Source organism: Choristoneura fumiferana, chromosome 2, assembly GCF_025370935.1.
Source record: "Choristoneura fumiferana chromosome 2, NRCan_CFum_1, whole genome shotgun sequence".
Lineage (NCBI taxonomy): Eukaryota > Metazoa > Arthropoda > Insecta > Lepidoptera > Tortricidae > Choristoneura > Choristoneura fumiferana.
In genome coordinates this window covers 11,063,494-11,085,242 of record NC_133473.1, presented here as the reverse complement: position 1 = coordinate 11,085,242, position 21,749 = coordinate 11,063,494, and the positions used below count along the sequence as shown (strand labels likewise).

General features: G+C 36.7%; 1 protein-coding gene across 1 annotated transcript in view; it reads right to left on the bottom strand.

Moving 5' to 3' along the window:
• Positions 1–2,140: 2,140 nt before the first annotated feature.
• The window catches only part of LOC141445463 (semaphorin-2A-like), a 20,934-nt gene continuing 1,325 nt past the window's right edge, over positions 2,141–21,749 (bottom strand). Inside the window, exons 2-14 of the mRNA XM_074111306.1 lie at positions 20,182–20,269; positions 18,301–18,352; positions 15,952–16,122; positions 15,085–15,355; positions 14,541–14,771; positions 13,263–13,408; positions 11,512–11,627; positions 9,365–9,519; positions 8,286–8,466; positions 7,692–7,967; positions 7,166–7,300; positions 5,591–5,699; positions 2,141–5,267 (exon numbers count right to left, since the gene is read on the bottom strand). Of these exons, the coding sequence (XP_073967407.1) occupies positions 5,193–5,267; positions 5,591–5,699; positions 7,166–7,300; positions 7,692–7,967; positions 8,286–8,466; positions 9,365–9,519; positions 11,512–11,627; positions 13,263–13,408; positions 14,541–14,771; positions 15,085–15,355; positions 15,952–16,122; positions 18,301–18,352; positions 20,182–20,269 (2,006 nt within the window). The 3' untranslated portion in view covers positions 2,141–5,192. The remainder of the gene's footprint in view (positions 5,268–5,590; positions 5,700–7,165; positions 7,301–7,691; positions 7,968–8,285; positions 8,467–9,364; positions 9,520–11,511; positions 11,628–13,262; positions 13,409–14,540; positions 14,772–15,084; positions 15,356–15,951; positions 16,123–18,300; positions 18,353–20,181; positions 20,270–21,749) is intronic.

The window sequence follows — 21,749 nt, the reverse complement described above, 5'->3', positions numbered from 1 at the left end:
CACTTCAATGTTTTATCCCGATCCCGTATGAATATCGGGATAAAATTAGCCTATGTGTCATTCCAGACGTTCATCTACCTACATATCAAATTGGCCTATGTTTCACTCCAGACGTGATCTACTTAAATATCAAATTAGCCTATGTGTCATTCCAGACGTCCATCTACCTATATATCAAATTAGCCTGTGTCATTCCAGACGTGATCTACCTACCTATCAAATTAGCCTATGTGTAATTCCAGACGTCCATCTACCTACATATCAAATTAGCCTATGTTTCATTCCAGACGTGATCCACCTACCTACCTATCAAATTAGCCCATGTGTCATGCCAGACGTCCATCTACCTACATATCAAAATTCATCCAAATTCTTTGTGCTATTGTAGCGTGCAGCATTAACAAACATACTCGTACACAGACCCGCACATACGTACCTGCAAACTTTCGAATTTATAATGTTAGTAAGATCACTAAGAAATTGCATACGTCGCACTCCAGTGGGCATTTTGCGGGCCTGTCATTTGGTAAGGTTCACAAATCAATTTTCGAGTTGTAACACTGTTAAGCGCTCGCTCGCTCGCTATGTTTATACGCACCGAGTACTCGGCCGAGAGCAATGTCTCGCCCGTTTACTCGGTACGTGCGATCAAGGCATTAGTATTTGGTACCTAGTATTTTTAATGTGCAATTCCAAATACCTTAGCGACTAAGGTTGTACGTTAGTTAGGTATATATTTTAATTGGTAAAACTTGTAAAAAATATTAATACTTAATATATTCACATAACATGCTCAAGTAAGTTGTTAAGTAAATCAAATATACCTACTCCATACTTTTACGTTATTTCAATCTTATTTTTATTTAGAATTGAATGGATAATAAAAAATAGATAATTAAGTCACGTACAGCCTTAGTTGCTAAGGTACTTGGGATTGCACATTACAAATACTAGTCACCAAATACTAAAAGTACAAATACTTTATTATGACAACTCGAAAATTGATTTGTGAACCTAACTACCAAATGACAGACCTGTAAAATTCCCGCTGGAGTGCGACGTATGGAAATACGGTATTTAGCAGTATTTTAACTTTGAAACTTTTTTATCAGGTTCGGTTACTCAGCTTCACGCAGTCAAAGCCCATTTACCAAAAATTAGTGCCTTGTTTGATTTTTCAGCCATCGAAGCAAAAGAACTCAGTAATGGTTTGATTTGAGCCAATTAATATCAGAACGGGCTCCGTGAGGTTCATCGGGGTTGCGGCATGAATCTATTAATTTACCCGTAAAGTGTGGCCATTACCACGAGTCTCCAATTATTCTACTCCCCCTGTAATTAAATTCCCTGATGTTCGCCAATCCAAGACAGGCGCCCCGTTTACGATACTCTTATAACAGTTTCATTGCTCTTTTAACACATAAAAAGGTTAATTTGAAAATGCAATTAAAATTTCGTAAAAATTAATCCGTGGGGGAAAATTAATCCTACAAAATAAATACAGCCTTTTTTTATTTATGCTAGCTGTTAAGAATAAGGTACTTCAGTGATATTAAAGTCTATTAAGTATTTTTAGATTGGGTGTCAGGAATCATCGTGGTTTTTACCCAACTGACCGAAGGAGGGTTATGTTTTTTATTACTTCAACCAGCTACCTAGCTGTAGGTATAAAGAAAGGGATATTAATCAAGAACTGCATGTCTCGTTAATAATCTGTCCAGCGGTGGTGTAGGGGGTTATAGCACGCAGCACGGATTGCTGAGGACCTGGGTTCGATTCCCAGCGCTGGTCTCTTTTTCTGGTTTTTCTGTGCATCCATGTCTCAGTTTGTATTTTCGATATGGTTTCACGGGATACCCGTAAAAGTAACAAATTTGGAGTTGAAATAAAAAATACAAAAAGACTCCAAAAAAAACCAATCACTATTTTAATTATTTTTGCCACTTCACAAAAAAAAATGAAGTAAAAACCAGAAAAAAGCTGGTGAACAACGAAAATTTGATACCTACACTTGGCTGCATGAGGTAGATTTTCTTTAAATCGAGATATTTAGATTAAGTATAAAAGGTTCTAGGATTAGTAACAGAAGCTGGAAATTCGTTTATGGAACTCATAAAATAAAGCAAAAATAAGTAAACAGTTAGCTCTAAAATAATTTATTTGTGTTCCTTTTATAAAACAATCGCTTATCATTGTACCTTAGTCATATATATTTTTACAATAACCGTACGGCAATACAGCAATTTTCTACCAAATTTCACAATTTATATACAATGTAGATACATAGTCATCTTCATCTGTTGTAAAGGGAAGTTGTCACTAATTTCGTAGGAGCATTTATGACAAAAACCTGAATTGAATCTATTACTTTTGCTCATTCTCTTAAATATACAATTTTACCCTTTTTATTTTAAGTACAATTAATACTTACAATCACTTTGCAAATAATATTATAATTTAATACTGGCAAATCTTATATTCATACAATGTTATTGCTTTGTTTGAGAACGAACGAACTACCTAACTGGAACAATAATTGTTTATAAAATCTATTCATTCAAATTTTCATAATACGCAAAAATATTCATAAATAGTTTTTATTACTTAAAGTTTTATTCTGTATGTAAGCATGCTTCACAAGGCACTATTCTAGCGAGATTATTCTAAAACCAATTGGAATTAACAAAAACATTTCTATTAAATTCGATTCAACCTCCAAGTTAGAGCCCAAAAATAAAGGATTATCCATCAACACAACAAACCATTCCGATTTGCCGGACGGCATGGAACATACTAAACAGATTGTCCGTGTGTACTGTAACATGTACTTGACGGGTCTAACCTTGGTCTAACACCCAACCTCATAATCGACATTACAACAAAAATATTAAATTAAATTACTTTAACAATTCTACGCATTAACATCGGGTTTCATAAGCTTTAAATTTATATCTACATGCTTAGAGCTATGTTGGCGTTCATATTGCTTATTATTTTATCAAATTTGCTGTAACATAGTTTATTCTCTTAAAGTTAGGTAAAAAGTAATGTTATTTTAAATAGAATTAATAATAATGAGAAAATCATAAGACTAAAATAAACATCGTCTTTTAAATGCATTATAATGGATATTGAACAAGTTCACTGTGTAAAAAGTAAGTTCAAAATGTATCCTTTTACCCCGCATAATTTAACTCTAATAAATAACTTTAAGACCTTAGCGCATGACTGACAAATCAAGTTGCGAAGCATATAAGTTGAAAGGCTGCTTGCTTGGTCTGATAGACGATGGACGTACAGTAATTATTTCTTATCTAAATATTTAAAACAGACTTCCGTGTCATTAAATAACAATAAAGTAGACAACGGCGTGTGGCTGGAGGAGGCGATACGGACGTCAAGATAAATGAATGGAGAGCGATGACTATCTCAGTAGCTTCAAGTTTCGGGACCACCCAACAACGGTTCAGTTCTTCATCGGGAAAAGAAACGCAGTTATAACCTATTACAACTGACGACCGCACAATCATAAAGAACTGATATCACAGCATTTTGTATTGGTGGAATCACACCTTCATTTATGTGTTTATAACATTTAACTTACACTCTAGTTCCACAAGTATATTTCAGTCGACTAACTATAACGAAATTACATAGTTTGTACCTACTCAAATAAAAGCACAAAGAAATCTAGCCGGTATCAAAACTTTTACGTCTTGTCATCTTATAGCTATAACGTCCCTCTTGGCTTATACATTTACGTCCCACTGCTGGGCACAAGCTTCTTCTGAGAATACGAGAGTTTGGACTGGAGTTTCCACCCTGGCCCAGTGGGAAATGGGAAATACAGACGCCATTGAATTGCTTTGCAGGTTCCAGGACGTTTTTCTCCACCGTATACATGTTACAGCTACGTATTTAACGCCAAACAAGACTAAAAAAAATGCGTTATGTGATAGAATGAAAAAGTGCTGTACTACTTTTGACGTTGACTCTACTTATATATTATATGGAATTACTTAATTTTTCAATAATGCACTGACCTAGCTAGTTAATTAATTAAAGTTTACTGGCCAAAGCCACAAAGTTTACTGAGCAAACTCAGTTTGTTTTCAGTATGATAAATTTAATAACATCGATTCGATTCGATCGATTGTAGTAATTTTTTGTCGACTGAACTCGCGTTTTGTACGATTTAACGCTTGTGCTATGTGTGTGTAACGATAACGATAACGATACTGGCTTTGCTCAGTTTGTTTTCAGTATGATAAATTTAATAACATCGATTCGATTCGATCGATTGTAGTAAATTTTAGTCGACTGAACTCGCGTTTTGTACGATTTAACGCTTGTGCTATTACAGTTCTTAATATTGCACTGAACGAAATGAATAATTCTGATTAAATAAAATCACTTTCATTACCTTCATGACATCTCAACATAATACGGCAAATTGATGCTTGTTTATATAAAACATCGAACCATTACGACGCAGTTTTCTAATATGCTGAAACTTTTTACAGAGAGATTTTTTTATTTCTTACTAGTTTCAAAACTATTATTCTGCAGTTCTACTCTAAGAAAATGTAATAAATATATTGTAATGTTCCGTTTTGTATTATTAAAAATAAATAAAAAATAGTACTACGAGACAGCGTAGCATTAACGGACAGACGGAAAAAATCACATATTCATTTCGATCAAATACAGATACAGTTAAACTACTCAGTCGCTTTCGACAATAATCAATGTACCGCATTCTCTTTCCACAAAAACTTTTTAATTGTTTACCACAGAGTTAACTTCACGAACAAAGAATGGGAAAACCAACTATTTCTTTGCTAAACAAAACAAGTCAGTCATCCATTGAGAGCCAGCCAGAAGAGGCCAAAATATGTTAGAACAGATCGTTCTCAGACTATTATTGATTGCCCACTCTTTTAACTGCTCTCTGAGATCCGAAACAAAGAATGAACCGATTCAAAGATCTTAAGCTTTTAACGAAGACACCTCTTAAAGACAACAACTTTTTCGCTGTGTTATAAGCTTCATGAAAAGCTATATCACTGAAGCTTAATCAATGGCAGCTTGTCAAAATAGTTAGGGTCGGCTGTGACTACGAGCTGTCGGCGGGATATCAGATAGTTTATGCAGCAAGGCGGTGTAATCGCTCATTAATCATCTGTGCTCTATCACCGCAGCGATGCCACGATCTCGTTGCCCAGGCTGTTCTGGCTCGATGACGCGTTCACGCTTTTGGAACATTGCTGGAAATTAAACAGATTTTACAGCTCTTGTTTAGTGTGGCGTTTTGTTAATGTGGAATACATAAATTTATAGGTACGTTTAAGGCACTAAATCGCAAAATTTGTCTTGATAAGTAACACTTTCTAGCTAGGTACATTTTAGATAATGTTATTATTGCTTTAACGACATATACTCCTGTTCAGGTTATGGCTCTACATTTAGATGCTATGTCAGATGATCCTAATTTGCGCAAAAATTCAAATTTATTTCGAAACACACTTACTAAAAATTTACCGATATTATAATTTGAGAATTATTAGAAAATATAATTTGCCCCACTTACCATTTGCCGTGTCTCCCAGGCTTTCATCGCGCTTTTATATTTTTCAAATTCGTGACACCAATCCGAGTACACCTGTTTATACTCCTGCGACTTGCTCGGCTGCGTACACCTAGAACGAAGTTCAAGCATGAGCACTAAATACTGCAACACTATTGAAATGTTGGACCATGTTATACTTTTCCAATATACTTAATGCCAACACCCGCAAAGAAGTCAGTTTCAAATTTGGTGTGAATTTGTTATAAATATCTAACTGTAGAAACATAATATAAAAAAAACTGTAGATTACATTGATTTTGTATGACACTAGATATTTCGTACCGTAGTATCAATCCATAACCTTATGATATGATTGATAAGTATGTACAGCCAGCTGCAAGAAACGCACCACCCCTGTCCTGTTATGAGTGAGCCTGCACTAAGGGGTTACATGTATCTGTATTTTACTGTATTTACGTTTACACAAATCAGTCGGTTCTTTGAAGTCTTACTTTTAAATACTGTTCAACACAAACTCTTTTTCGTCACAAAATAGCACGCACGTAATTCTTAATAAGTTTTTTTTTAATATTTTTATGAATCAATTGTATTTTCAGACAAGTAAAGATAAATTTACCAACAAAGAAAGTTCATGACTAAACTTATTTTACATGCTTCTTCTGTAATTAGGTATTCAGCCTTGGAAATGATAACATTTACCTATAGTTACCGCGTCATGTCATACGTAAATGAGCCGTAATTTACTGGACGATATCTGTTCTACAATTACAGGTTAGGGTGTTATTATACCACTCACAAAAAGTATACTAAGCCTAGCACCGTCATTAAGAAACAGGTTTAAATCAGTGGGTAAAACGGTAAAACGTAAGCACGTATAAGTATTCTGGGGTACAAAACCTAAATTTTATTGTTGAAAATGTTATACCTGGATCAGATTTTAAAATGTTTGCATATTTAGTTCTCATTATAACAGTTAGAATTTGATGACATATATACTTAAGTAATTGCAACCAACATAGTTGAAAACAAATAGTTGAAAACAAATTGCTCTATAGGTAGGCAGTCAAGGTACCTGCCTAGGTATAAGAGGGTTGCGATGTACTATACAACCCGGGGATAGGATAGCACCCCGAATTTCAGCCCTCGAAGTTTAGCAAAATCTTCTCTCACATCATGTAGCAATTTAACTAAGGGACAGCCTTAGAATACACAATAAACCAGAAACCGTTGTATTTACGTGCCTGTTATTGAAATCATTACTATTACTCTCAAAGATAATAATATCATGTTTTAAAAATAATGAAGTTCTTTAGCGGATAAATGCAATCTCAGTTCAAAATATGTCAATAAATGTCCATATCTTTAACGTATTAATCGTGTTGCGACTTTCAACGACCGAAATAACGAGCAGAGTGAAAAGTAGGCGTAGGGTAGATATTTCACGTGCATTTTTTACTTTGATTCTGCACAGATTTTTCGTAGTAGGTACGCGGAGATTGTAAACTATTTCTGGTTTATGTTAATAGTCTAAAAGGACAATTTAAAGGATTTTTCAGAGTACTTTTTCCTTCTTACCTGTGTATATCTATGTCCAGGTTGTATGAGGCGACGAGCGTGGGCCCGTAGTAACACTCGTACCGGCCGCGGTCCGTCTCCGTCACGGACAGCAGCACTAGGCCGCGCTCTGAAGTCAGCAGTACTCGCTCCCAACTATATTTATTATAATGATTTAACTTAAACTAGTGATCAACATTTTGTTTCTTCATTGTATGTACTTTATTGCATTACTATCTGATTTTGATCTTCAAGAGAAAAACAAGTTAGAGGTGGCAAATTGAGCTGTCGTATTACTACTTTGATTACTCGCTAAATAGACGAGTTGCTTCACAAGAGATGCTCTTTGGACGAAATGCGACATGACATAGGGTTGCTAATTAGACCTTGTGATACCTAGCAAAAGCAAACTCCAAAAGCATGTCGCGTCTGAACTTGCTAAACTTGTAGAGGTCGTCCAGCTATCACCCAATAAGATCTGCTTATGTTCTGGTGCCAAACATGTCATAAGGTTAAATAGTCCGAAAAGCTATTTATATGTACTCACTTAAAACTAATCCTGTATCTCCCTTTCTCTCTGGAATGGTGATACCACACCACATACTGGTCTCTCAAAGCCTCCGGCGTCTTGGAGAAGGCAGCCAGATGGACGCTTTGCCCATAGCCAGCTCTGACTGTCTTCAGCGGTGCACTAGCTTCACATATGGAAGGTGTGGAGTTAGTTGCGTCGTGGAGGAGCCCAGGCGTGTATGGACGACACGCGCCGACTTCCTTGTCCCAACCGCAATAAGGATCGAGGACGCATCGCACGCAACTGTCGTAGCTACGTGGAAAAAAAAACTTGTAAATTATATAAAAAAATATGGAACAGTCCCTTACTCTAGTGCTTAGAAGATTCTAGATAACACTTGACTCTTGACAAGTATTTATGACCTATTTCCTAAACAGCTTTGTTTCTGAATTTCTCGGCAAAAGAAGAGTTATCATCGTCTAATAAACTACTTTTTGTACCAATATCGTAGAAGTGATGTTATGAAGACCATCGCTTAACAACGAGTAAAAGCCTTCAGCATGTTGTCTGTGGCGGGATACAGAGCGTGTACTCACAAGGATAATTTCTGCAACTATGGTTGTAACTCACCGATGCGCACACGCTCTGAGCGGCAGTTGTCGCAGCCTGTTGTCTGTGGCGAGGTACAGCGCATGCACTCGTGACGACAGCGCGAGCGCCCGCACGGGCTCGTCGCCGGCCGCACGCCACACATCCGCTACGCGCGAACCGCCGCCCGCCCACTGCACTATCTTGTACACGGAACCTTCACCTGGTTAAACAAGCCTTATCAACAAAACAAACAATTTGCATATTATATGTATTGATTTTTGTGAAAACAATAAAATAAGCCAAGTGAGGCGTGTTGTAATAGGCAGTCGAAAAATTTTCATAAGTTTGTAGTAGTTTAGAAAAAAATATACATACTTTATTTAGGTATGTGGCCTTTTTGGCCACTACGAGTTTATCATCTTCGAATTTCAATCAACGAGTAACATTGCCGAAAAAAGATAAACTTTATTTTATTTTTATTATTCTCGTACGCATTTTACAGTAGGTACGAACTGCACAAAATTCCAATTAAAATGCATGCGGGAATATTTTAAAATGCATACTATAAATTTACAACAGTATATTAAAATAACATATCACAAACATTATACGAATGGTTCAAATGTGATAACTCATAATTTAGGGTAATATGGAATCCCACTTTTTAAATGAACCTGGCTATATGCAAATGAACCAACCGCAGTTTCCATTACGTTGCACTGCATTGGACATTTTTGCCTCAAGCCTCATTGGCTGTTTATAAAACAATGGTCGGTAAATAAATAACACAATGGTTGAACAGTAAACATTAGATATTTAATAGAATTACAACCACGTTATTTTATTAACTGACAATGTTTTCTTCGTATTTAAGTCGGCCGTTTCAAATCATGATAGTGAATTATGAACCATTTTCAGTATTCTCATGAATATAAGCAGTCCATGACCTGAAGATTACCTACCGGAACTACGCACGACAAATTCTAACTCGAAAAAGCGTCTGAAGGTTGTAATTCTCTTTTAATTTCTTAACCTCAACCAACGTAACGGCATTGCAAAATCTATGGTAAAGACAGTGATAACCTTTTGATTGATCTCTAGTGTATTAGTATACTTACTAGTTCCAGCATAGAACACTGTGTAGGTGATATCATCTCCCAGCATATCCACGAACTGGCGGTCGACCACTAGCGTGGTGAGGACCAAATCACGCTTGTAGAACGCTGGAGCGTCGCCTTCGTGCCTTACTGCTGAATCCATCAAGGGATGCGACCTGTACAAGAGTCGTTAATAGAATAAACTACGGACATAAAGACAAGGGTGCAGGCGATACCTAGTTTGAATAAAAGTCAGTTAATTACCCAAAATTAACATACTATTGAAAACTTAAAAAGGCTTCACCTAGTACTGTCAAAGGCAAGTCTACTTATAATGCAGTTAGCCTTTGCATGCCGTGACAATACTTTATCTCATAAGTGCATCATTAGAATTTACGGAATAATAAAAGAAGCCCACACGAAATATTTTTACAACTGCAGATTATTTTATTACAATTTCAAAAAACAAATATCCACGTTCCATTGAAAAGAAAACATTTGTTTCCAATTTGCTACCACTCTGACTTACACCCACGGATATTTCTTGTTCAGCTTTTTTATCTTTACCTACCTCTTACCGGAGTTTCACAAGAGCGCTCAGGAATTCAATCCCATCCATCACAAACAACCCTAATCCGACAAGCGCTCATGATCTAGGATCGCGCTAGGATCTGAATTCTAACGTAACCTAGTTACAACACACATCCCACCTCAGTAGGTAGTAACACTCGAAAGTCAATCCCAGGCTAGACCATAATAGCCGAGGCAAGCGATGTGAGGAAATCAGTGCAGTGTTGCCAACTCACCATCGGGGTTAAATTTAGCATTTTTACACTCATCATCATCTTTCATCACTCACAGTTTTGTTTATGTAGGCCTACCCGGAAATTAGGCCCCTTATTGCAACTACTCGATATTTTTTAAACCAGAGTTTTTGCTAATCAAAAAATAATTCTTGAAAATTATGTATGATATACTTATATCATTACTGGTTCGGCCAGGATAAAACTCGAGTAGCAGCTCGATCCATAATTTTAATTGATATAGTTTTTCTGTACAAGTAACTTACGTATTATGCGTATAATTAATTATATTAAATTAAAAGCAATCACTTATTATAACATTATATACTCTTCTCTATTACTTATACTCTGTTGTTTAAAAAAACGCTGAATCTAGTCCAAAACATCGAGTTGGCAACACCGTACCAGTGCGATTTCACACCACGCCATCAATTAAAGCACGTGACCCAATTAGAACACGCGCCTCGCGAAACTAATGCGGGGTAAAGGCTTGGGATTACTCCCGGGAGACAGATGAAGCCGGTTGCCGAAGATGGTGCGTGGCTAATACGGTGGCTATTGATTTGGGGTGTAGTTCGGTGTGATTCGAAATAAACTCCACTACACGTATAAGATAAGGTCGTCTGGGGATGCAACTCCTGCATTTTCTTGCGATTTCAACTAAATTTAAAATATGATTTTAAGATACCGGAACCTTTTTCCAGTATGTCGTTTTTAGGGTTTCAGAGCCAAAATGGCAAAAACGGAACCCTTATAGTTTCGCCATGTCTGTCTGTCTGTCTGTCTGTCCGTCCGTCCGCAGCTTTGCTCAGGGGCTATCAATGCTAGAAAGCTGTAATTTTGCACGGATATATAAATGTAAACTATGCCGACAAAATTGTACAATAAAAAGTAAAAAACTAGACGTAAAGTGTGGGTTATTTTTTTCCCAATCCTGTAGTGTGGGGTATTGTTGGATAGGTCTTTTAAAACCATTAGGTTTATTAAGACGATTTTTCGATTCATTGATTTTTTTGCGAAGTATTCAACTTTAAAGTGCAAATTTTCATTAAAATCGAGCTTTCAAGGAAAACTGTAACGGCTAAATTTGCTTAAGTATTAGTAGTTTTAGGTACTCTTAAATAGCAGCCTAAGATATAAAATATAGCTAAACTTGGAAGATTCCGTATAAAATACGAAATCCTTAGAAAAATATTACTTAATTTTCATAATGGCTACGGAACCCTATTTTGGGCGTGTCCGCCACGCTCTTGGCCGGTTTTTAAGGTTAATTATATGTGAAGTTCAACTTTTGGATTACACCTAGATCTAATTAGATAAAGTTAGCCTGGGAAGGTAAAGTATCCATGTCGGACGCTATATTACCTGATGAAGTTGAGTACGTTGTCTGGCAATGCCTCGGTGTCGTTTACGCAAGTGCCAGGTCGCGGCTCGGGCACGCGCGCGCGCAGCACCGGCAGCCACGCCGAACTCGACGTAGCCTGTCGCACCAGGGACAACACCTCAGTGGGGTCAAATGGCCAGTGTGAAAGGGATGGATGAATTTTGTTCGAAATAAACTAGGGTCTTATTTCGAGCGTTTCAACCACCTTATTTTCGTGGTCACATTTTTTGTATCCTTACATTGGTTGTAGAATTTGATGACATTTTAAATTATTTTTTTAATTTATTGTTCTGTACTTGTCCTACCCTGTGTGCCCAAGAAAATCATGCCTACAAAATAAACGCTTAAATAATGACCCACTGGGGCTTCTATCCATATAGCGGTAAAAGCAAATGGGCACAGCGGCAATTTCTATTAGTGGGCACATCCCTCATCTTGATGCTAAATGCCTATAATCGACTGAGTGCTGACGTGCACTGAAGGTGACAGACAGGGAGACGTGAGCCTGCCCCACATCGCATTGCGTAGTTGCCCTTTCTAGACGGCTGAGTTACCTCACTGGTTCTTATTATGACGCTATGCTCTGGATAACGTAAAAATATTTTATTAAAAATGCTACAAAATTAACGTCAAATAACTTGTATGCTTTAGTGAATTTTCTATGGTTTGAATCCAAACAACTGTAGAAAAGAAATATGAAAAAATGAATTACATTGGAGCAATAGTGAGTACAATATCGACAATGCACCAATTACTATTTCATGTTCCGCTCGAAAAAGCCTAGTTTGTCTGCCATAGGGTATGTTTATTTTTTAGCAACGTTAAAACTAATGGTGCGCTTGTTCGGACCATCTGCGCACATATTCGCATGGATTTCAATTTCAATTGTTTTAAATAAGGCAGTTGTTATAACATTCCAGATAGTTTTTCAAAGTAGGACGTACCTACTGAGTGTAAACGCTAACTTTGATACACGTGCTTGAGTAGATTTAGCTTGAATATTCGCTTTCGCTTCAGTACAATTATTTCTCCGAGCATTAATCCCGAGTCGAGATATCTCAACAATCACTGAGCTTTCCGTTAGTTTCGAGAGTTTCTGTATGACTCAGCAGAACTGCCTACAAAGGTTAAGTGTACTCAATTAGCTGTCTGAAGTCGTTGATTAACTTATAATTTCTTTGTGATTCAATAAACGTCATGGACTTGCTGGCTGGCCTTAGTGAAATTCTCGTGAATTGAATTACATACGAAACCTCGAATGATTTAACATAATTACTGTGTTGTGAATTATAAAATGTATACATTATATTTTCGCTGTGTATGGTAATCGCAAATGTAATAATAGTGACATATTGTTACAAACAAAAGTTAACTGAAGCATAACAGACGTTTATTAATAAGGTGGTAATTTTATAAACATAGGCAGTTGCCACTTTAAAGCACTCATTACGCCCTAATTAATTTTGATTCCTTGTATACATTCAAGCAAGCAGGTAAATTACTTGTTGAATTAGCTGATAGTAAAATTAACTGTTGCCCGCAAATTTGTATGCAAAGAATTCGTTTAACGCCGTGCCCAAAGGAATTTTAAAATTTTCCGAAATAAAAACAATCCTATTTCCAACAACATCCATACCTTCCAACACGATCGGTGGAGTGCTTCCAGCTTGAAATCGTAATAAAGAAACAAGCTTACATTGGTATTCATAATATTAGGTATGACTAAACTCACCTGTTCCTTGAACCGGCCATCAAAAGCTTCCTGTATGTCATCCATGGTGTAAGTGCAGATGGCGGAGCCGACCAGCCCGTCGCTGGCGCCCGTCGTGAACACCGCGTGGAACCGGTGCGGCGTGCCGGCCATCTGGTATACACTTTCTGTACACACAACGCCTCTTATTACTGTCATATCTTGCTGATATTTTTAAGAATTACTATTTATTTGTTCTACTGTACTACATTTGATTATGATTAACTATATGACATAGTATTATAAGTCAACCTTGCTACTAACAAATTATGGATTTAATTGTATGAAATGTTTTTTTATATAGCTATTGAAAGCCATATTGATGTGGCAAATTTCTGGTAACAGAAGCATTAATGAAGACGGTCGGTCAGTCCTCAATAGATTCCAACTCACGGGACCTTAAAGACACAGGACCATGACGCGTGAAAGCCTACTGGGAGTCTTGATGTGCTTTTCCACCGAATCAAGACGAGGCGGGGCGAGAATTTGTAATGTAAAATTTCAATCTTCTCGGTGGAAACAGTAGGCATGGATTGAAGAGGGTGTCCGATATGACAAATTAAATTTTTTAATGGTCTCGCCAGTGGAAAAACACCTTTATGTCCCTGCTGAGAAACTCCAGAACGTCATCATCATCATCATCATTAAAATCCAAAATTCGGTATCGCGCCACAACGGCGTATAGCAAAAAATAGACGTAATTGACGCGGCGGATTCTTTCAGTGGTCGATCTGAGGCAGTGTTAACTATTGCGTTACGTGGCGATTGAATTAATAGTATCATAGTTTTAAGTAAACAACACGCAAAAAATATTTTGCGGACAAGAAATATGAAGTTAGCCAGGCTACTTCACCAATAAAATGTAATGTTTAAATAAAATATATAAGTATTGCTCGTAGAGGGGCGCACTAACAAAAGCAACTTAGTCAAAGGCAAATGTTACCACTATGAATTAAAATAACTCAGAATAAGAATCAGCACATTGTCATGTTAACAGTTTACCGCATCGCTGAACATGTGCATGTGCGATGTGCACACGACAGCTGATTTGCACGTGTTTTCTTAGATAACCCTAGATTTTTCAAACGCGAGCAACGTATAAATATGTTCTAGCTATGACATAGATCGATCGAAAAAATTAACCCGGGTTATATTACATTTTTACATTGTATCTGTATTAGGTATATATTTATTGGGTATAAGCAAAACATGTCAGATTTCCGCAATGAATAACCTAATTTAAAATTAGTCAACACTTACGTATTTCGTCAAAATAAAACGGGAACTCTCCAGGGATACTACAGTTTAGTCTGGCTTTTAAATAAGTGACCCAGTTTTGATTGAGAATGTGCTTGCCCCCGGTGTCTTGTTTGCACACCCTGGCTACGCGTGAATACACGGCTTTGCCGCAGTTCATAAACTCCACAGCCGTCTCTCTGAAGAAAAATAGCACGTATTCTCCGACGTCGAACGATCCCACAAAATTGGTTTCTAAAAAAGAAAAGTTAATTCAGTTCACAGATATAATACTTAGTGCTGGTCACTGTCCCAGTAGTTGTCTTCGTTTGCGTGGTGCACTAGTGTCAAACTGTAATGTTACCTACTCAATTTTATTTTTGCCAATAAAAAAATGTTTTGAAGTCGTTAGCAATAATAGAGGTAGTGGTATCATCTATACGCATTAAAATATCAAACACTGGGACATTTACCTTCTTGAAATATTCGTCAGGTTTAAGAAAAAAATCAGATATTGGAGTATATAGGTATTTGCTATTTAACCTTTTTTATTGCACACGATACTTACTGTCCAGCCATTTGGAATCGTACTTCAAAGTTCTCTTAAAGTTAAACTTCTTTTGACCCGTCCTGAAGTCGAAGAGGTCATTGCGGAATATGACGGGGTCCGCCTTGGTAAACTCGGCGTTAGTGCCCGCGTAGAGAGCAGACAGGCCCCCGGGGTTCCCTTCTGTGACCCACACCGCTGTGCTGTTGTCAGCCGGGTCGTAGGGACACTTGGCAACCCCAAAACCCACTCCGGGCACATACTCGTGCCGCGGTAAATGCGTTAAATTTAACTGAAACAAATATATTAGTTCAGTTTCAGAATAGGTCACATTTTATTAAAGTGAATCTGAATCATACCAATATATATCAAAACAGTATTTATCCGTTTACGTTTGTATTTATGCTGCATTCAACTAATTTATTTCAGTGTTGTCTTCTTGATCTATTTTCACACACTACAGCGTTTCGTGTTGTTTAATCTGATTAAAATTCTTGCCAATTGTTATATTGCTCTAGAGTTTTCCAATATACACCGTTCTATCGCCGTATTTATCAGCTAATATATTGAAGAAGCTGAGGTATTACAAAAAGTATAAAGTTATATTTCTAGTCGGATGCGAACTTGACTATTCCATAAATTTCAATACCCGTCATCTCTTTTACTGACTATTAGAATTGGAAGTTGGTGAAATGCAACTTGCAAGATTGGACCTAAACAAAGATAGCTGGCGCGGGTGCACGGCTGCACGCGGAGCAGGCGCACGCCATCGGACGGGTGCAGTTAACGCTGCTCATACTATTTTTCAATAGACGTCCACCGGCTCCGTGCAAACCGCGTCAGTTAGCGTAAACCCTTTAGATAAAAGCTTGTTGGAACGTCACTTACATAGACTACCCAGTCTTTAGGGCTGTGCGCGTTAGTCCCGCACACGTAGAGCCGCTCGTCGTCTCCCAACGGCTGCAGCACCCGCACGTGGTTCCGGCACTCGAATGGCTCCGACTTGCCTTTACTCACGCAGCGCGCCACGTTGCTGGCTTCCAGGATCAGTGCGTCTCGCTGAAAACAGTTCAATGATCAGTCTAAATAGTGACAAGACAGTTCTCTATCATCATCAGCCGGTAGATGTCAAAGGTCTCCCCCTTAGAATGCCACAATAAACTACAACTCGCCACTTGTAACCACCGGTTTCCCGCGACTCTCACGATGACGTCAGTTCACCTGATGGGAGGCCTGCCATCGCTTCGTCAGTTCTCTATTGTTATAAAAGCCAAGTTTTACGCAATACACCAACTCTTTGCAGTGTAAATGTTTTTAAAGTAAACCTCCATACCTATTCTATAAGGTTTTCCTCCCAATACTACTCTACCGATGGTACTTATAGTTATTTTAAAATGACTGACCTAAAATCAGGAAGATAGAGAAGATTTTGCAAAACTAGTTATAACGGTTTTATTTTAGGAATTACTGACCCTAGCCCATAACTGACACAATACTTTCGATACTTTAGTTTGCCTGAATTTTTATTCCATTATTTGTCATAAAGGGATTTATATCTCAAACAGTTTTACCCACAAAGGAACCAAGAACGGTATAGGTACATAATATATGCGTTTGGGGTAAGAGCACGGCAAGAGGTTGTATGTTAGCGTTTGTTTGTGTTGTATGTCGGTAATCGGATTTTGTGAGGTTTTTTGATTATTTAGTATTTCTCAGAATTGCTATAAAAGATAGGTAACTTAACTTACCTACTGCATAGTCAAAATACCACCAACGGGACTTATCACGCTAAGAACACACGAGTAATATTTACCTCGACGTTTTGGCGGTGTGTGTTCGGAGGGACGATCGGACGTTGTTAGTGTTGTGTGTCGGTGTGATGGGGTGACAAATAAAAAAATGACCAAGTGCGGGTAGTTCGTGATACGAGTGCCGGTACTATTAGTGATTAAGTGCGGGTAGTTCGAAGGACTCGCGCTGCTGGGCAGACTTGACACCCCACACTTCAGTCTACTCGTGACCACGGCCACTGCAATGTTGCCGAAACGTCGAGGTAAATATTACTCGTGTGTGTTAGCGTGATAAGTCCCGTTGGTGGTATTTTGACTATGAGTGAAAATCACGAAAGTTTAACTTACTGCATTTTTTATGATGATATTTCAACTCATTCCATATATTTTACGGCAAACGTTGATTATTGCAATACTTTCGGAGCTCTATCATCATGATCTCATCATCTCGTCTGTCATAATAAGAGGACTTGAGCCTTAGTTCCTACATGGGCCCGGCACGGGTTGGAAACTTCGTAGACACCATTGAATTTTTTCGCAAGTGTGTGCAGGTTTTCTCACGATGTTTACTGAGTTCTAAATCAATTGGACCATTGAAAGCACTATTCCTTGTTTAGTTCAATTTCATTAGCAAATAACGAACACTCTTATCTAATTTCATTCAAAGCAGCCACTCTGAGTCTCATCGAAATATCGGGACATCATGAAGAGTTAATCACGATCTAGGTACCATCAGCCAAATATGTGGTCTACCACCCTAAAGCTGATAATCGTTTGTATGTCATAAAACAATAATGCCAATAGACGTTGTCTGTCAACTTGAAATTCACTTTAGCGACATATTACTTTGATAGGAACTTGTTTAACAATTGGTAGACCACTTATTTGACTGATTCCGTAATAAATATATCTTGTGTAAATAACTGTGAACTCTTACAGTAAACTAGCGACCACATCATTTATATTTTTTCTTCACTATTATGAGTTAATCTTTTATAACGCACCCTTAATTATTTTCTCGCGTCTACAAAAGCAATTAAGCGATATAACGCTCATTAACTAAGTAAAGCGCCATTTAATAAAGTGCTTCTTCGGTATTTGAATACGTAACATGTTTTACAGCTAAAGTGTTAATGTAATTATAAAAACAGAAGCGCTTAAAAGGATTCCCTTCTCATAAAGTGATGGCACTTGTGGTGAATGTGGAAAATGCCTGTGTGAGGATTCGATGCGATGCGACACGAGTGCTGTAGTGCCCAGGAAGTGGCTTCTTTGCTTTTGTGTTACCACTGTCAAGTTTACTTATGTTCTTCATATTATCTAATTAATATAACTATTTTTTTTAAATTAATAAATTGTATGAAATATCTTGAATAAATAGCCTAACCTAACTACTTGTACTATTATTTATTTTGTGCTATTTAGTTATTTAAAAAAAACTACTTACTTCACAGTGGGATTGACTAATATCTGACATATTCAATTTAAAAACTCGATCCCTGAAACAAAACAAAACATTAAAAAACAATACATCATTCAAAAATTTCTTGTTAATTTAAAGCAGCAAGCAGCCAAATAGAGTTGACAAGGAGCAACAGAGTGGAGCGAATAGTTTTTGTCGCCGGCATATGTGCAGAATGCGGCCATTTTATTTGTTTTACCCGCCTCATGGAATTGTTCAACGGGCCGCATAAATTACCGCTGGAAATCCCTGAACGCTCTGTTTTTCTGAATAAGTCAGTGTCCATAATTGCACATTCTATGCGTGTTTCTTCTACTTTTCTCTATTTTAAAAGGAGTAACGTTGGTTTTTAAGTTAAATAAAAAATATTATCAATACTTAGTTGCAAAAGTGCCCAGAAATTGACATTAGATTATAATACATGGATGGATTTGACTATAATACTTAATTTTAAATCCTAAATTAGAAAAAACCACGTAATATTTTAACCAAGTGTTCTTAAATAACGTGGCCGCATGGCTTAGAATTAGATAACTTATAAAGCATAAACGATAATCATTATATCAAATATTAATATAGATTAGTAATGTGAAAACTGAATTAAAGGCCTTTTATTAAATGTTTCGTTAAATTATAGTTGTTCGCTATTTTACTGTAGCAAGTGTAAATGCGAGCAGAACTAACATTAATTGTGTTTTCATGTTGTCTCTGAAGTTAGTCGGCGGCTTTGATCACAGTTCAGTGCACAGAGCGAATTATCGGCGCTTTTGTTATTTATTAAAGTATTGCGCTGGATCATGCAAGTTAATGTTAAGTCACTCCGTTATTTTACTACCTTAATTTTTTATGTAAATGGTATCAAAATCCCACTAATATTATAAATTCGAAAGTTTGTAACTCTGTTTGCTTGTTTGTTATCTCTTCGCGCCTAAACCGCTGAACCGATTGTTTGAGTCCCGGTAAAGGACGTAGGATAGTTTTTATCCCGGAAAATTGCATAGTTCCCGCGGTATAGTGATAAACGAATACTACGCGGACGAAGTCGCGCGCAACAGCTAGTAGGTATACATATCCATAATTTTGAAACTTATTAACTGTACGTTTTGATCTGGTTTAAGTCCAATCAAATCTCTGGTACCTATTTATACGAACACGGTTCGTGTCGAGAGAGCAAGAGGGACGGTACGATACGAATTGAAAGGCCTTCAGAATTTAATATTAATCTCGCAAAGAACCTAAAATCAAAATCTTTAAATACTCAACATCTGCTATTTTTATACTTCTGTGAGTTCAGCTGAACTAAATTTTACTAACATCTGTATACAGGTTGACAGAGTAGGTAGTTGACGGAAATAGCGGATAATTCGCTTTCATGTCCCGACTCCATTTAGTCTGCTTAACTTATTATTTTGTAAGCTGAGTTGTTAGAGACCAAATGACTACCAAATAACATCCAATTACCATTTGTATGATTCTCAGAGACAATTTGTTTCAACTCCGACCATTACTGACCTAGGTTAATGAATGAGTTAACCTAAATAATATTATCATTGGTGCTACAACTACTAAACATCGTGCATGCAAAATAATGTAGAACATAGTAGCCATGTGTAATTAGATACAAAGTAATTATACTCCACGTCCAAGACGACCACACATTAAAATTTCAAAAAAGTGGAACCATTTTCCTGAACGTCTCGGAAATAACTACAACAATGTCGTTGGAAAATCTTTTTCTGCATTTTCTCGTGAATAGTTTTCCTTTGTAACGTTATTTAATTTTATTTTTCCTCCGTGGTAAGTATTTTAGGAAAGATTTAATGTTTTAATTGAAAATTTAAATTGGCAAGTACGAAATATACTTACATAGCACCTACATAAAGCGTATTTCTCTCTTCATTCAAGTACAGGGTGCGGTAAAAGAGATTACCGCATGAAAATTCTCGTATGTGATCTGCGAACAAAAGAAAATGGAAATGATTATTTTGTCAACAAAAATCAAACATGGTTCAAATGATACCATTCGAGTACCTATCAATGAACTTAAGTGGTCACATCATAAGATGTTAAATATGGGAGGTTACGCCTTTATTTTACACGGGTTAAAATGGCGGTTATTTTTCTCATGGGTATCATTTTGTAAGGAACAAGCTTGACAATCTGTGTGGCAATTCTTGTAATTTGAATAGCAGGTTAGGGCTGGGCTAAGTCAGTGGGCACAATGGCCGTGATTATTGGACCGAAAATGGAACCTTGTCCTATCGTAAAATTGACAAATTCGATGTATGCCGAAAAAAAAACTAACTCTGAAATATGACGAATTGTAAATATGTTCCACCCGAAATCATTTGTTTTGGGCCTATATTAAGTTAAAACTTGATTTAGACAACATTCACTTATTCCGTATTTAATTTTGCTCCTAATTTATAAATTATAATGGGCAATATCCCATTTGGAATTAATTAATTGACGCTAAATATAAATTTGGTTGTAAATATTTTTCAGCACAATTACATTTTGTCTAAATTCACTTTGGTTGATACCTATTCATTTTGGTCCAAATTCAAAATGGTCAATTCAAGTGGACGATTTTCCATTTGCACCGAATGATATGACAGTAAATTGTTCCGCGGGCGCCGCCGGCGCGCACGCAACCTCTCGTGATTGTAGCAACAATATATATATATTTTAAACGAAAATAATGTTCGGTATTCGGTATTTCGGAGAGGATTTGAACTTGATTCTTCTGTGGCTAAATTGCCGAATTTCTTAAATCATATTATTCAATTTGCATAATTATCTTATGCATATTAAAGAACTGTATAATCATGCAGCATAATAATCAAAGTTCATCATAAACCATTTTTATGCAAAGTTCGAGGATAATTTTCGAATAGTATAAACACCTGGCAAAAATCCAACAGCAAAGATCATTTGTGAAGCAATATTATCCGGCTGCTATAAAAAAAACCTAACATCGTCGTCGTCGCTTCTGCCCCGAACCGTCTTGCTCGCTCGCTTCGCTCGCTTGCACAAATCAAATGTTTTGTTTGCATTTGGCACGCATGATGTTTACCGTCTAATCATTAGTCTAAGTTTTGTTATTTTTGTTTAATTACATGAGTAGTAACCGAATATTCGAAATGAAATTATTTAATATAATAGTGAAAGACTATAAAATGGCTTTGTTTCGTAAATTAATTAATATTTTACGCAATAAATTAGTGTTTTATACAATTAATTGATTTATTTCGTAGTTATAGTTATTTTAGTACGGGACGAGAAAAATGTGGTAATCAGATATTTGATAATTACTAATTAAATTCACAGATATTGAATGTCATTCATATTTATTCAATCAGATTAGTATGTCATTTCATGCTTAACCATCAGTGTAAAACTTATATAACACATTGAAATAGTTTTTTTTTCGT